The 14,165-nt window shown below is 41.0% G+C and overlaps 1 protein-coding gene across 5 annotated transcripts in view; it reads right to left on the bottom strand.

Moving 5' to 3' along the window:
- The window catches only part of TRIM9 (tripartite motif containing 9), a 107,401-nt gene extending 94,947 nt beyond the window's left edge, over window positions 1-12,454 (bottom strand). For 4 of the 5 annotated variants that reach the window (XM_056134401.1, XM_056134402.1, XM_056134399.1 and 1 more), the window contains exon 1: window positions 11,537-12,454. In XM_056134401.1, coding sequence (XP_055990376.1) covers window positions 11,537-12,358 — 822 coding nt within the window. In that variant the 5' untranslated portion in view covers window positions 12,359-12,454. The remainder of the gene's footprint in view (window positions 1-11,536) is intronic. The other variant, XM_056134400.1, reaches the window with a different exon arrangement.
- Between the last annotated feature and the right edge of the window lie 1,711 nt (window positions 12,455-14,165).

Here is a 14,165-nt window from a genome sequence, read left to right as displayed (position 1 = left end):
AGGTGAAAAGAAGGCAGGGGCAGTGTCAGTACAGTGGGCAAGGTGCTTGCCTTGAATGTAGCTGACCCAGGTTCAATACTCAGCATCCCATATGGTCCCTGAATCACCACCAAGAAAGATTCCTGGGTGTAGAGCCAGTAGTAACCCTTGAACATCTTTGGGTGTGGCTCTCAAACAAAAATAAAAACAAACAGAAAAATAAGTCAGGAACAGGAAAAGCCTGAGTCACACTGAAGGCAGAAGGTGGACCAGCCAGATGGGATGGGCAGAGAGATTCCTCAGCAGTTACTGGTCAAGAGTCTCTAGCTAGGTAAGTAGCCTGAAAATACATCAGTTATTATGCAGTTGACCAGGAAGGAAGGAATATCATTATAACTGAAGGTGGACGTGAAGACAGATAAGCAGTAACCAGAATACTATGAGACTATGGGAAAGTGAGTGAAGTAAAGGCTGCTACCATAAAGCTGGCAAGTAGTGCACCAGAATTATTTCGAGTAAAAATGACAGATAATAACAACTGTTTGATGATAAAACAAAGAAATTTGGGCTCTCATACATTATGATAGCAATGTGAGATTATACAGTCTCTTTGGAAAAAAAGAATAAAAATTATTAATGCTAGAAACAATATGTTCCCTTTCACTAGATGTTGCTTAAAATTCATATGAAATATTTATATGTAGTAACCAGAAAAAGAAGAAATCCATGTCTTTATATAGGAGTCGGTTTTTATACTGTAAGGGAATGGTAGTTAAGTTCTGTAAATTTATCATTATGCTGATTGAGGCCATCTAGGAAATTTAGTGCCTACACAAGTTTCTATATCTTATTTCTTGTTCTTCAAAGGGAAAAGTAGAGAAAATTGTATTTAACTTTTTTTTGATGCTGGGGATTGAACCCAGAGTCATATATATGAAACATGAGCTTTCTATCAATGAGCTATATTCACTGTCAATTTTATTCAATACTGAATAACATTTTTAGTTCCTCTCATAGAAAAGTCACTCGCATAATGGCAGAAGACTCAGATGACACTAACTGAATGTAAAATATTAAGCCTCTACATTGGTTGTATCCCAAAACTGTTAATCATATTTTCTTGCTAAGTTTTGGCTAGATGATTGATGGCAAAATCAGTAAAAAATGCTTCTTAAAAGTATGACACATTTATCTATCCAACATAAGATTTATAGGATTGGATAGGTGCTATAAGTTTCACATTTGATATTTATATGACTAATACTCTTGAGTCAACATTTCATATGACGGGGGGAAGGCATAGCATTCAAGTTATCAACTTATCAAGTTCAAGAAATGGTATGTTTGTATGATGGTAAATATGATCAGTAGCATTATGGAATAAAATACTACATATATTTAGAGTAATATCAGTTGTTGACTACTTGCAATTATGAAAAGAATCTGACACAGAGATGATAAAAATGGTAAATTATGTTACAGGCATTATCCTTTGGCTTTGGGAAAAATTTTAGTATACTTAAACCTATGTATATTTGATTTTCCAAGCATTATTCCCTACAAATTCAAAGTCTTGGGTAGAAACTGCTTTATTCCCCAAATGTACATTTACTTCTTTTTAAAAACCATTTTGTTTAGAGACTAGATAATATCTTAGACTGAAGAACAGCACAGGTCAGAACAGTGTGGCCATTTCATACACTTTTTCTGGAGCATTGGAGACAGTGATAAGAATCTGGTGTCCAACGGATACTTCTTGACATGCAAGCTTCAAGCAAAGTAAGAGTAACTAGAATATGAATAATAATTTTAATAAAGCTGAACTGATACTATCTGGCTAGAAAGTCAGCTTCATATGCATAAATCAACATTAGATGAGAATTAATCATCTCTGTGTACAGCTAATGACAAAAAGTAGCTATTTCCCACAGTAAAGAACAATTTTAGCGTTCAACTTCTGATGCTAATTCTCTAAAGGTTGGTTTCTTGTTAGAGAAAACTGATTTATAGCTCTGGATCTATGTAATGCTTAAGAAAATCATTTTGGATGGTCTTTAAATTTGTTATTAAATAATATGTTTAAACAATACGCATCTTAAGCAATATGTTTTCCAGTTTACATGCTCTTTGTTACATTTGTAATAAGCATGAAGGTATATATTCTTGAATAGTAATATACATTTGCTTTTAGCTTTGTAACAAGGGTACAGAAAATGCTAAAAGTAAGCATAAAGCAAATGTCTGAAGACATATTTAAACACATTTGTGCTTTAAAATGCATACATAAATATTTTAGATTTACAGAAATAAAGATACCTAAAATGCCAGGAAATGTTATTTATTTATTTACTTATATTTTTGCTATTTACAGCTATAACTTTTTTTGCAGAGCCAAATATCAAATTCAGGTTCTCATTCATGTGAAGTTAGTTTTCAGTCAGTGAGTTGTGTCCCTCACAAGCTGTCTATAAATTTTACAGTGACTGTTTTGTTAGAGCTGTCTGTAAATTTTATAGTGATTGTTTTGTTAGAAGAGGAATATGAATCTGTGGCTGAGTTGGTGGTATTTTATTATCTAATAGAGTTACTATAAGGCAACTTGGTCTCTCCAGTATATCTTAATGATCTGGTCTATGCAATATTTGATGTACCTGTCTTTCTTTTCTGCCAACCATGTAGCTTCTTCTGTAAATTTATTCAATAACAGGAAATCTAGAAGACAGATTACTTTACATTTTTTAGTAATTTTCATACACAAGAATTAAATCTGTTATTTGTGATGTTATAATAAGTCTATAAAATTTAACTTATAAAATTAATAGATTTTTCTCTGGTCATAAGAAAATAGGAAAGAACAGCAGTTAAATCCATGAAATTCAAACTTGGATCTTCCATTTATAAGTGGTATGACTTCACACCCTTTCTGTGTCCTAGTTTTCTCATAGAAAATCATGTGTTTTACAATGGTTATATGAGAAAGTGCCTGGAAAGGGTTTACGCACAAAGGAACTATTCAGTACATTTCTAGAGAAAATATGAAAAATAATTTTTCCATTTAAAAGTTGTCAATAAACTGACTCATCTGAGATAGTCTTGGCAAGTTAGTTGGGTGATATGAAGTCTAGGTGAAGAAAATGATAAAAGGTAGGTAAGTCTGATACGCATGTTGAGAACTCAGTGGAGAAGTTAAAAGAGCAGAATGAGATCAAGAATAAATAGGTAACTTAGGGAGAAGAAATAATGAAATATTTTTAAAAGAAATATTAATGCAAAAATCCATGATGAACAAAAAGATAAAGAACCTTCAATAAGGACAGGCTTGTACTGATTTTTCCTTTTGTCTTTGGCTCCAATATGGCTCAAACATAGCACTGTAACCATAGCACTGTTATTCGTTTGTTTTGGGAACACACCTGGTAGTACTCAGGGCTTACTCCTTGCTCTACGCTCAGGGATTACTCCTGGCAGACTTGGGGGACCATACAGGAGTGCCAGAGAGCAAACACAGGTTGACTTAAGTGCTCTGCAGGTACTATCATTCTCTCCCCACACTAACTAATTTTATCATTATTTAAAATATTTTTATCTTGCTCATTGTTTTGTTATTGAATTATAATGATCTTTCATCTTTATTATGTTTTTTGTGCTTCCTTAGTCTTTGCACTTGAGGTGAGTGATTCACTCACCTAATCTGCATTTATTAAACAACAAAAGGGACTGTGACCAAGTCAGTTGCTAGCAGATACCTGCTTCAAGTTGAGTCAATCTATCCATTCCACAAACTAGAAAACATGAACTGACTGCCACAGAAACACTTAGTTAGATGATAGCAAACTGTCATCTTAAACTGAAATGCTAGCTCTCACCCACTACTGGTGGGAATGTCAACTGGTCTAGCCTTTCTGAAAAACAATATGGACATTTCTGGAAAAAAAAAACCTACTAGAAATTAACCTTCCATTTGACTCAGCAATTCACTTCTTGGAATATAAATGACCCCAAAAAAAAAGAAATGGAGAAAAGACATTTGCTCCCCCATGTTCCTTGCAGCACTATCCAAAATAGTAAAAATATGGAAACAAACCCATGTGTCTAAAAATAGGAGACTGGATAAAAAATAAGGTACGTATACACAATAGAATATTACTCAGTAATAACAAAAGATAAAACCATGCAATTTGCTGTTACATGAATCGATCTAGAGATTATCTAGAGATTATCATGCTAGGCAAAATTAGTCAGAGGGAGAGAGACAGACACAGAATTATCTCTCTCATATGTGGGAATGTAAAAAAAAATACTGGCGGAATAATGAATGCCCAAAACAACTGAAACAAAGAACATAAGAACTTGTCTTCAGTAGGAAACATGCCATGGAGGTGGGTAGGAATAGGACATAAAGGTGGCAGCAATTATGGTGGAGGGAAGTGTCAACTCAGAGAAGAAGGTGGTGCTGGAAGATGGTAAAGTGTTATGCATGAAATCCTATCAATAACAGTACTGTTAACTACAGTGCAAAACCTACCCCAAAAAGCACCTCTCACAGAGGCAGTGGGTGGAGGACTAATAGGGTAGGGGCAGTGGCAGAGGGAAGCAGACACTGGTGAAGGGACTGGTGTTCAAATATTGTACGTTTGGGAATGAAGGAGCCATGCTGGGCCTTGCACAGGCTAAGAAATCTATTCCTGGGGAGAAGCAGAGTTTAGCATGTGGTGGGTTGCAGTCATCCAAAATACTCTCTGCCCTCCTCTATAGGGTGTTTGACTTGTGCATCTCTTTACTGGAACGTGTAGATCCTGCAGCAGGAACACCAGGCTTGTTTATACTATTTGTTTCAGCCAATCGACAAGTTACATGTCACAGCTGAAGAGAATATTCCCATGTCATTCAGTTCTGTTTTGCTTTCTTCCCTCTGTCATGGGTTGGTATATTCCAAATATGCTTTCTGACGAAGTTCAAGAATAAGAAAAATGTGCCCCTGTTGAACAGGGGCACAGGGAACTCTCAGTAAACATTGACTGTGAACAATTCAATGCTGTTGTAATCAAGGAAGGTTTGGAGATTGATTGCTACTGTAGCACAACTTAGTCCAAGCTGACTGATACAACAGAGGGTGAATTTGATTTCTAGCTACATTCTCCATGTGAAATTGTTTTGTTTCATTTTCTTTGAAATCCTTTGAGATCCCCTTAGTGAGTTTCTGTTCTTCACAACAAAGAATTTTTAATTAAACTACAAATGATATTATTTAGAATTATTTTGTTGTTAAACATCAAAAAGTTTTAGGCTTGCTCTTCATCCCTTGAAAACATATCTCACTTGCCTGTCTCTATGTTTCTTTGCTTGCTTTTTCCACACTGAAGAAGCCTCTGTTATCTCTTGAACACATTTTTCCTTTCTTTCCTCTCACATCTTTCTAAGCCAGTTTTATTCAATAAAAACCACCTTGGTGTACACACACACTGTCACTGTCCTCCTGTTGTTCATCAATTTGCTCTAGCGGGCCCAATAACGTCTCCATTGTGACAATTGTTACTGTGTTTGGCATATAGAATACGTCAAGGGTAGCTTGCTAGGCTTTGCCCTGAGGGTGAGATACTTTCGGTAGCTCGCAGGGCTCTCTGAGAGGGACAGAGGAATTGAACTCGGGTCGGCCATGTTGGCCGCTTGCAAGGCAAATGCCTCACCACTGAACTATCGCTCCAGTCCATACACACACACACACACACACACACACAAACAAACAAACAATAAACAATTCTATCCTTCTCCTGCCAAAATCAACTGGATATATATTTTAAGAAATGTTTTGGTCATAAAAGTATAATTCATTATGATATTGATTGAAAGAATAACTTTTGCCTGTGGGTATCATTACTTAATAACAGGGAGGGGACTGTGGTAATTTTCTCTTAGTTTATGTAAACTTTGATTTAACCCAAAATTTCAATTAATAGCATGTTTTCATACCAAATATACAAGAACAAATGCAGATACTTCAAAATATTAGTATCATCATGAAGAATCTGAAAAACTTACCCATCTTAGTTAAAATTTTAGTTCCATTGTAATAAAATTAGTTTGTTTAATACATAAATAAATGTAAATGAGTGCTCTCATTCCTTTAGTTTAATTCACCTGCACATTCTCCATGAAAACATGGCTGACTGTTTCAGGACATCTTTCAGAGTGGCCTTTGTATTGTTCTCTGTGCTCTAAAAGGAGAAAGTAAAGCACCCCACATTGGCAGTTCAGGTTTATTGTTGGTGGTACTGTTGTTGTTGTTACAGACACACTCAGAAGTGTTCAGAAACTATGCCTGGTGCTGTGCCCAGGGCCACACCTGGAAGTGCTTGGGAAACCATATTGTACCAGGATTGAACCTAGACCACCTCTATGCCAAGCACATACTCTGGTTCTTCCAGCTATTTTTCCAGCTCAGGGGAAGATTTTCATAAACTGAAAGGTAACAATAACTTACCCTTAAGCCAGAATTAAATTGGTAACATAAACACTAAATTATTAAAATATATTCACAAATACAGTTTGAGTTTTTACATGTAATCACAGAGAAATTATAAGGCTTGCTTAAAGAGAGTGGTGAGGGCTGGAGAACATGCTCAAAGGGGTGTCATGCATAGCTACAGGTACAAAAAATGAACTCTGTGTAGTGTGATGGCTTTCAAGAAACACTGGGAAGACCCTCTAAAAGATACTGGAGATTAAGAGGTAGTATCAGAAACCCAGATAACTTGGGTCAGAGAGCTAGCACAAGTATTCATATGTTAAGACACTTGACTTGAACACAGCTGACCCCTGCTTCAATCCTCAGCCCTACATATAGTTCCCTGAGCACCACCAAGAGTGACCCCTGAGTGCAGAGGCTGGAATAAGACCTGAGACTGCTGGTGTAACCCCAAAACAAATAAGCAAAAAATTTAAAGCAGAAAGAAAAAAAGACAAAAAGAAAACCCAGGCTCTTATCATCTAGTTCTCTTATGCATCAGTGCTAAAAGGAATAATTCAGTTTCCATAACATTCTTCATAATGCCTGTGAGTATATTTACATTGCACATGAACTTTCTGATTTGTACTAGAAGCAAGTGAATAGAAAAAAAATGAAGTTATGTTGTCATAGTTACCACAGAAACATCCAGATTTTATTATTTGCTGTTCATAATTAGTTGAATGCTATTTTAGTTATATTAAATGTAACACAAATTTTGCTACAAAATTATTTGATGAGATGCCACTATATTACAAAACAAAGATTATTCCCAGTATAGTTGGTTTTTTTTTGTTTTGTTTTGTTTTGTTTTGTTTTGCTTTTTGATTCACACCCGGCTATGCACAGGGGTTACTCCTGCTCTGCACTCAGGAGTCTGCACTCAGTAGTTACTCCTGGCGGTGCTTAGGGGACCTTATGGGATGCTGGGAATGGAACCTGGGTCGGCCACGTGCAAGGCAAATGCCCTACCCGCTGTGCTATCCTTCCAGCCCCATTCCCAGTATAGTTTGAAAATGAAAGGTTAACTTTGTTTAATTTAAATGTTTAAACTGCAAATACTCATTTAAAATAAACTGAGAAATAATATTTGAGACAAGATTAAGTGTTTAGAATAGGAAGGAAAAGAAAATTCTTGTTCAACAGCACAAATACAAAAGAATGATCATAAACATATTACTAATTCTATGATAAAACTTGTATTAGTACTTTAAGGAAAATATTAAAGTTAGGATTGTGAGTTTCTAGGATTACAAAGTAAAAATTGTAGTTCTAATTGCTTATTTAAAACAACAAAATCTTTTTTGGGTAGTAATTCTATATTCCAATTTTTAAGTTGGGTAAAAGAATATAGTAGGTGCTGATACTAAATAAAAATTGTCACTAGACATTTATATGTCTTAGAATATCATCTCACACATCATTTTTCATGGATTTTGAAGACCACAGATATTTGAAAAGTATTTTAGTTTGATCAACTGACAACTGATAAATTTTAATAAGTGGTTTCAAGATAAATTAAAAATAAACTTTATCCATTTTCTTTAAATGTGGAAGATTAAAGAGTATAGTACTTAAGAGCAATATTATTTCCAAGATTATTTTTAATCACTAAAAGTGATTAACCAACATAGCTGAACACGAAGAAAAAATATTAAAATCTGGGATGGATAATCTATGTTTATAATGAATTGCCCAACTTTGGGGGAACTAGATAGTGTAGTTTTTCACTCATCTACATTTTCAAGGTCATGGAAATTCTGGCCAATGAGTTTTTGTGGGGATAAAGGTATTATTCACTAGAATATATAGATTATGTAAAAAACTCAATAATTAACACATAATATGCCTTATAAAGGAGCTAAGATGAGGGAGTAATGTTTGTTGTTCATGTGTTCATGTAACAGATGAAAAGTGAATGTTGAAATCTGTTATCCTTCTGCCTCATTTTTTCTTGGCAGCTTAATAACCCTGATATTGACTGAACAAAATCTATACTTATTATTGTGAAAAAACATAAAAAGAATAATAGAAAAATTGTCTTTTCACAATGAATTAATAGTTTTCTGTCTATTCTACTATTGTATACCAAAAGCTTTAACATCACTGTGATTTTTCATAACTATAATATATGAATTGTAATATAATAATTATAATAACAATTTTATATCCAGCAAGCACCTTATCCCCTATAGTATCTCTCTGATCCTTATTATTATTTTTTATCAGACTTTAAAACTCAGCTCAGACCACAGCACAGTGACTATTCTCAACTTCCACTACCAACAAAACAAGTGATTCATCATTTCAAATATAGATGAGATCTGACAATGAAAGGCTGCTTCAGTCTTAGTAGATAAATTATTGCTCCTCTTCACACACAAAAAGAATTCTGCAATTGACTATACTAATTGGCATGTTGTTTTTTTCTTAGCATCTCTACATTGTTTTTCCAGACTGGACGATTAATTTATTAATTCCAAGGATAGTATTGTAGGGCAATTTAACATAGATTGTAGTGGTTGAAAAGTGAAATCATAAAATGTAAAGAGGCTTGCTTTTCAAGTCTGTGTTCTCCCTTGAACATCTACCTTGCTTGCTTGTCTCTGTTTTTTTTTTCTTCTTGCTTATTTCTCCTCTGGAGAAGCCTGTGTTCTCTCTCAAGTGAGTACTTATCTCTTTCTCTCCCTTCTTATCTTTCTAAATAAGTTTCAAAAAAAGCTACCTTGTTTCACCATCCCCATTGGCTGTGAACTAAAGTTTAGGAAACTTTAAAAGTTAAGTGTCATGTAAAATTTTTTAAGTTTTAAAAAATAGTGATATGTGGATGATCTGATTCATAAGTGTATATAGCAAAGTAGAAATGGATGGGGGAACTGATGAGCAACATAAGGGAATGGAAGTAACATAAGGATATTAGTGTAAAGTGTGGAGAACTTCAATGGTGGTGGTAAAGTGTGGTAGCTGTGAATATACTTGCATGTAGCCAATCTAGGTTCAATCCCTGGTATTTTATATGGTCCCCTAAACCCTTTCAGGAGTAATCCCTGGGCACGGAGCCATAAGTAAGCCCTGATAATCACCAGGTGTGGCCCCAAAACCAAAAATAAAAGAAAAAGGAAAAAAAGGTTTATGTCTAAGGAGACTCACATCTGTGCTGAATTTTATTTCTACCAAGATTAACATAGTTTAATAGGGTATATGTGAGAACACAAATGACTATAACAAAATGCTTATTACATAAATGACATTCAAATAATAATGAGTTGAGAAGACATTTTGTTTCTTTAAAAAGAGTCAATATTTTCTTTTGCTGTAAATAAAATATCAGTGGCTTTGCTTAGTTATCCTTTTTCGTTCCAAGAAATGCTAGGAAACTCTGGGGGCAGAGCTAAGGCTTAAACATCTGAACTGTGCTCATTAATCTTTGGACTTGCAACTCCAAATGTGAACAACACGTCCTTACAATAATTTTGACACCCTGTCTTGCTCTTTACACCCCACCCCCTATTAAGTGAATTATTTAAAAAGAGTCAGATTTATGCAGACCTTGATGCGCTTCTTCCCTCTAAGCAGTCTTTCGTTACAATCATTCATCATGAAGTTTTTTTCCATTGTATGTCGAGGAAAGAGAAAGCAATACACAAAAGTAACATGATCATTAAAATATATAGTGTGCCAGAGTAATAAATGCTACAGAGAAAAATTAAGCAGGGAAGTAATTATCTGGTTCCTTCAGGAAGATTTCCCTGCAAATGTGACTTTATGAGTAAACATAAAAAGGAGATCAAAAAATGTGAGCCATTAGAAAATGGAGTATTGGGAAGGATCATCTCAGGCTGAGTGAACATCAAATGCAAAGGCCTGAAGGTGTTGCTTGTTGACCAAAAAGATAAACAGTGTGGCTGGAACTGAGGGCAAGAGTGTGAAGAAATGAAATAATGAAGATAAAGGAGAACAAGTCATGTAGGTGCTAGTGGATCTTCCCTAAGGACCATATAAGAGAAAGTGGGAGGATTGAGTTGAGGAATGGCATAACCTGACATATAACCTGGCACTTTCCTTGAAACTAGCTTTGGTGGAGACTCCATCAAAAGGGATCAAACGGTAACAGGTGTCTCAGAGTTGCACCACGTGCAACTAAAGAAAGATGAAAGAATAGAATCCTGGAGAAATGGGCATATATATGACTGGGAAGACAGAGGCGCAGGTAGGGGAGGGGGAAGTGTCCCAGAAAAGGTGTGCTTATCTAGCTTTCAGGTTAGGATCACAAAGAAACCTTTAATTCTACTGCTCCAGTATCAGGTCCCTTCCCCAAAAGCTAGGGTAGGAACCACAGCTTTTGAGTTTGCGTTGCCATGGCGACCACGGGGTTTTTGTTGTTGTTGTCGTCTCCCTTCCACTTTCCTCTTGGCCTCTCCAGCTCCAAGCACCCTTAAGGCACCCAGCGCATCCTCTCAGACAGGAGCACAGGGTCTGGGCCAGCGCAGACATTAGTATTCCGCTGCTGATGCCTTCCAGCCCCAGCCCTGAGATTCACACAATCTGGCTCCTCCAGCAGTTCAGTGCCTCCGCGTTGGTTCCCAACCACTACCCTAGGCCGCGCCACGGAACAAGCTCCCAATCTCCTCCCTGTGTAAATGCTCCTGGTACCCAGCGTCAGGTTTTGCCCTTGGAGAACGCCAGGCAGGCCTGACCACTGGAGTGGCTCTGTCCAGTTATGCAACGCTGTTTTGCTCGGTGGCAAGGGTCGCAGGGTACACTTTCGCGGAGGAGAAGGGGTGCCCTACGCCCGACTCCAGGCTGCGCGCGCCTGGAGAACCGCTGGAAGGACGTCCCCGCAACTCTCTGGAGGAACTCCACTCCCCTGTGAGGGCTTAAGGTCCCCCGGCTCTTCCTGCAATGCACCAGACGGGGGAAGCAGACACAGGCGGTACCTGCATTGCGCCCCCGCCGGGATGCTCCGTGAGCAGACAGAGGGACCAACCGTCTGCTGCAAAATCAGAGGCAAGCAGGCACGGGGAGTCAGGGGTGGATATTCATAGGACTCACCTTGTGCAGCTTCCACATGGCCCCCAACGCCTTGACTTCGTGACTGGAGTGTTTGCCCTCTTCCAAGCACTGGTAGCACACGGGCATCTTGCACTGCACGCAGTACATGCTGTGATTCTCCAGCTCGTGATCTGTGCAGGTGGAAACCTTGCGGGGACTCAGCCGCCGGCTCACGCGTCCCTGGGCTGGAGGCACCAGCCTGTGCTTAGCGAGGGGACCCCGGGGCGGGTGACAGCGCAGGCGGCACGGGTCGCAGTAGAAGACATCGCACTGTTCGCACATGACGGTGGCCTCCTTGGGCGCCTTCTCACACAGCTGGCACTTGAGGGCCGCGGCTTTGCTCTGCTGGTAGCGGTCAATCACGCCTTCCAGAACGCGGTTCTTGGGGAAGCCGCGGAGCCCCCGGTCGTCCAAGATGAGGCTGCGGTGGCACTGGGGGCAGGTGATACAGGAGTTGCGAGGCACCGGCGCCAAGGCTGGGGACAGGTGGGTGGCCGGCGGCGGCATCGCCGGGGGGAACACACGGACGCCGTTTGGAGACTTCTGGCACGGGGTCGTGGGGGCGCTGGCGAATCCCCCGTAGGAACCATAGCCGCTATCCGCCTCGCTGTACAGGCTCATCTTGTCCAGATCCAGATAATCATAGTCGGAGACCCCGGAGCCCGAGGCCCGACGGCTCTGGGGCGACTCGGACTCCGGGGTCTGCACCAGGATATTGCGGGCGCATGCCTGACATAAATTGTGGGAGCAAGGCAGGATGATGGGCTCCCGATAGAAGGAGCCGCACACCGGGCATTTTAACTCTTCTTCCATTTCTTCCATGGGGACCCAGCGGAGAGGGAAGCAGCCTCGGCTGCCGCGGTTACCTTAGCTAGCGAGGTGGCCGAGCGGCCTGTCTTGGTCCAGCACCTTGGCCAGCGGCGGCGGCTGCGGCGGCGGCGGCGACGCCGACTCCCGGCGTTGCCCGGCGCTCCCTCCGCGAGTCACTGAAGCGCCGCGCGGGGCGCCAGCCCGGGCCCGCCCCCTTCTCCCCTCCTAGTCCCGCCCCGGCCTGTAAACAACCTCCTATTGGACCGGCGCCGAGATGACGGGGCTCTCATTGGCTCAGTGCCCTGTCCTTCTCTTCTCCTCCGCAGGCCGCGGGCCTGATTTCGCCGGCGCTCCCCTCAAGCTGAAAGGAATCTTCGCCCGCCGCTGTTTGATTTCGGGAGGGGGCTGGCGTGCGGAGGCGACGGGCGCGGGAAGGAGGAAACTAGGCGGGATGACTCATCCCTCGCCCAGCTTCCTTCCGATCTCGGGTGCTGGGGGGCGTAAAAAAACCCTCCCCTCGGCGAGGGGGCTGGCGGAGCCCCTCTTGACAACAGTCAGCCTTTGGCTGCCCGCCCCAGTCTCCCCTCAGGCCTCCCCCACAGCAAGCGGGCCGCGGGAGACCCGCCCCTCCTTCCCCTATCGCGGCTCCCCGAGGCTGAATGTCCGTGTGACAGCTGGGCTCTTCCCCCTCAGCCACCCGCCGAAAGCCTCCACGGTCGCTCCCGCCACCCGGGACTTGGTCGGTTTCGGTGCTTTCGCCGTCTTAGACCCTGGCATCACTGGAAAAGGGGGGGGGGGGGCGACTCTGCTTCCTGGGGGAGAGCGAGAGGCTATTTCTTAAAATCCCCGCCCGCGGCATTCCACGCTGGAATTCCCAGATTCGGCCTAGAAGTTTCCATGCTAGCCTGTGAACGTCGTCTGTTTGCTCTTCGCCTTCTGCCTCCCCAGACGGAGCCCAGTGGCCGCTCACAGCTTTTCCTAGGTTAGGCGGAGCCGAAGAGAGGGACGCCAGCGCCTGAGCGCCCGCAGTTTAGAGACTGGCTCCGATTCACCTTGCCCCTGCCGAGTGCCGGTGTTTGGCTCCCAACCGGGTTATTTCACATCGAGGTCAGCAGCGGCTGCCACAAGGGCGGGGTCTTTCCGGTTTCTTCAGGAGGAGCTGGAGGGATGGTGGAGTGGGAGGTGGTGGGGCTCCTTGACGGATATAGGGGGCGGATCTAATGGTTGGTCTCCTACACTGAATGTCCCTGCTCCTCTCTCCAAAACACCGTCAAAGATACCTGTTTTATACCTTTGCCTGAAGGACTGCTGATTTGGTGATGGAGGATGGAAAACGAGAAAAATATCTTTGAGTCAAAGTGACGGCACGATATTTTGAAACAGAAACATTTGAGCTAGCGCAACGGGTGCTTTCTGCTCTGTGATTCGTGACGCCAGTGACAAAAACTTTATAAGTTCCAAGCAATCTTCCAATTTTCCATGAGAGGAGATCTTGATATGTCGCTATACTGACCAATTAAAATTTGGCCAGAAGAAAAAAAAACTCCATAAATTTGTCCTTGGAAAAGTAGTTCAATAAAGTAAGGTTATTTTCCAACACCTTTTTTTTTTAAATTGAGGCTGTAGTTTATTTATCAAAAGTATCCTACCCACACGGCAGAGTCTGGCAAACTCCCCGTGGCTACCCAATATGCCAAATACCAGTAACAATGATGGGTCTCATTCTCCTAACCCTGAAAGAACCTTGAATATGGCACTTTTTAAAATCTCAGGGCTAGGACAAAGGAGTCGTTACTGGTGCCTGCTTGAGGCAGTCCAC

This window comes from Sorex fumeus, unplaced genomic scaffold (genome assembly GCF_029834395.1).
Source record: "Sorex fumeus unplaced genomic scaffold, SorFum_2.1 ptg000098l, whole genome shotgun sequence".
NCBI classification, from domain to species: Eukaryota; Metazoa; Chordata; class Mammalia; order Eulipotyphla; family Soricidae; genus Sorex; species Sorex fumeus.
The sequence above is the reverse complement of the archived record's forward strand: the minus strand, read 5'-3'. Positions and strand labels throughout refer to the sequence as shown.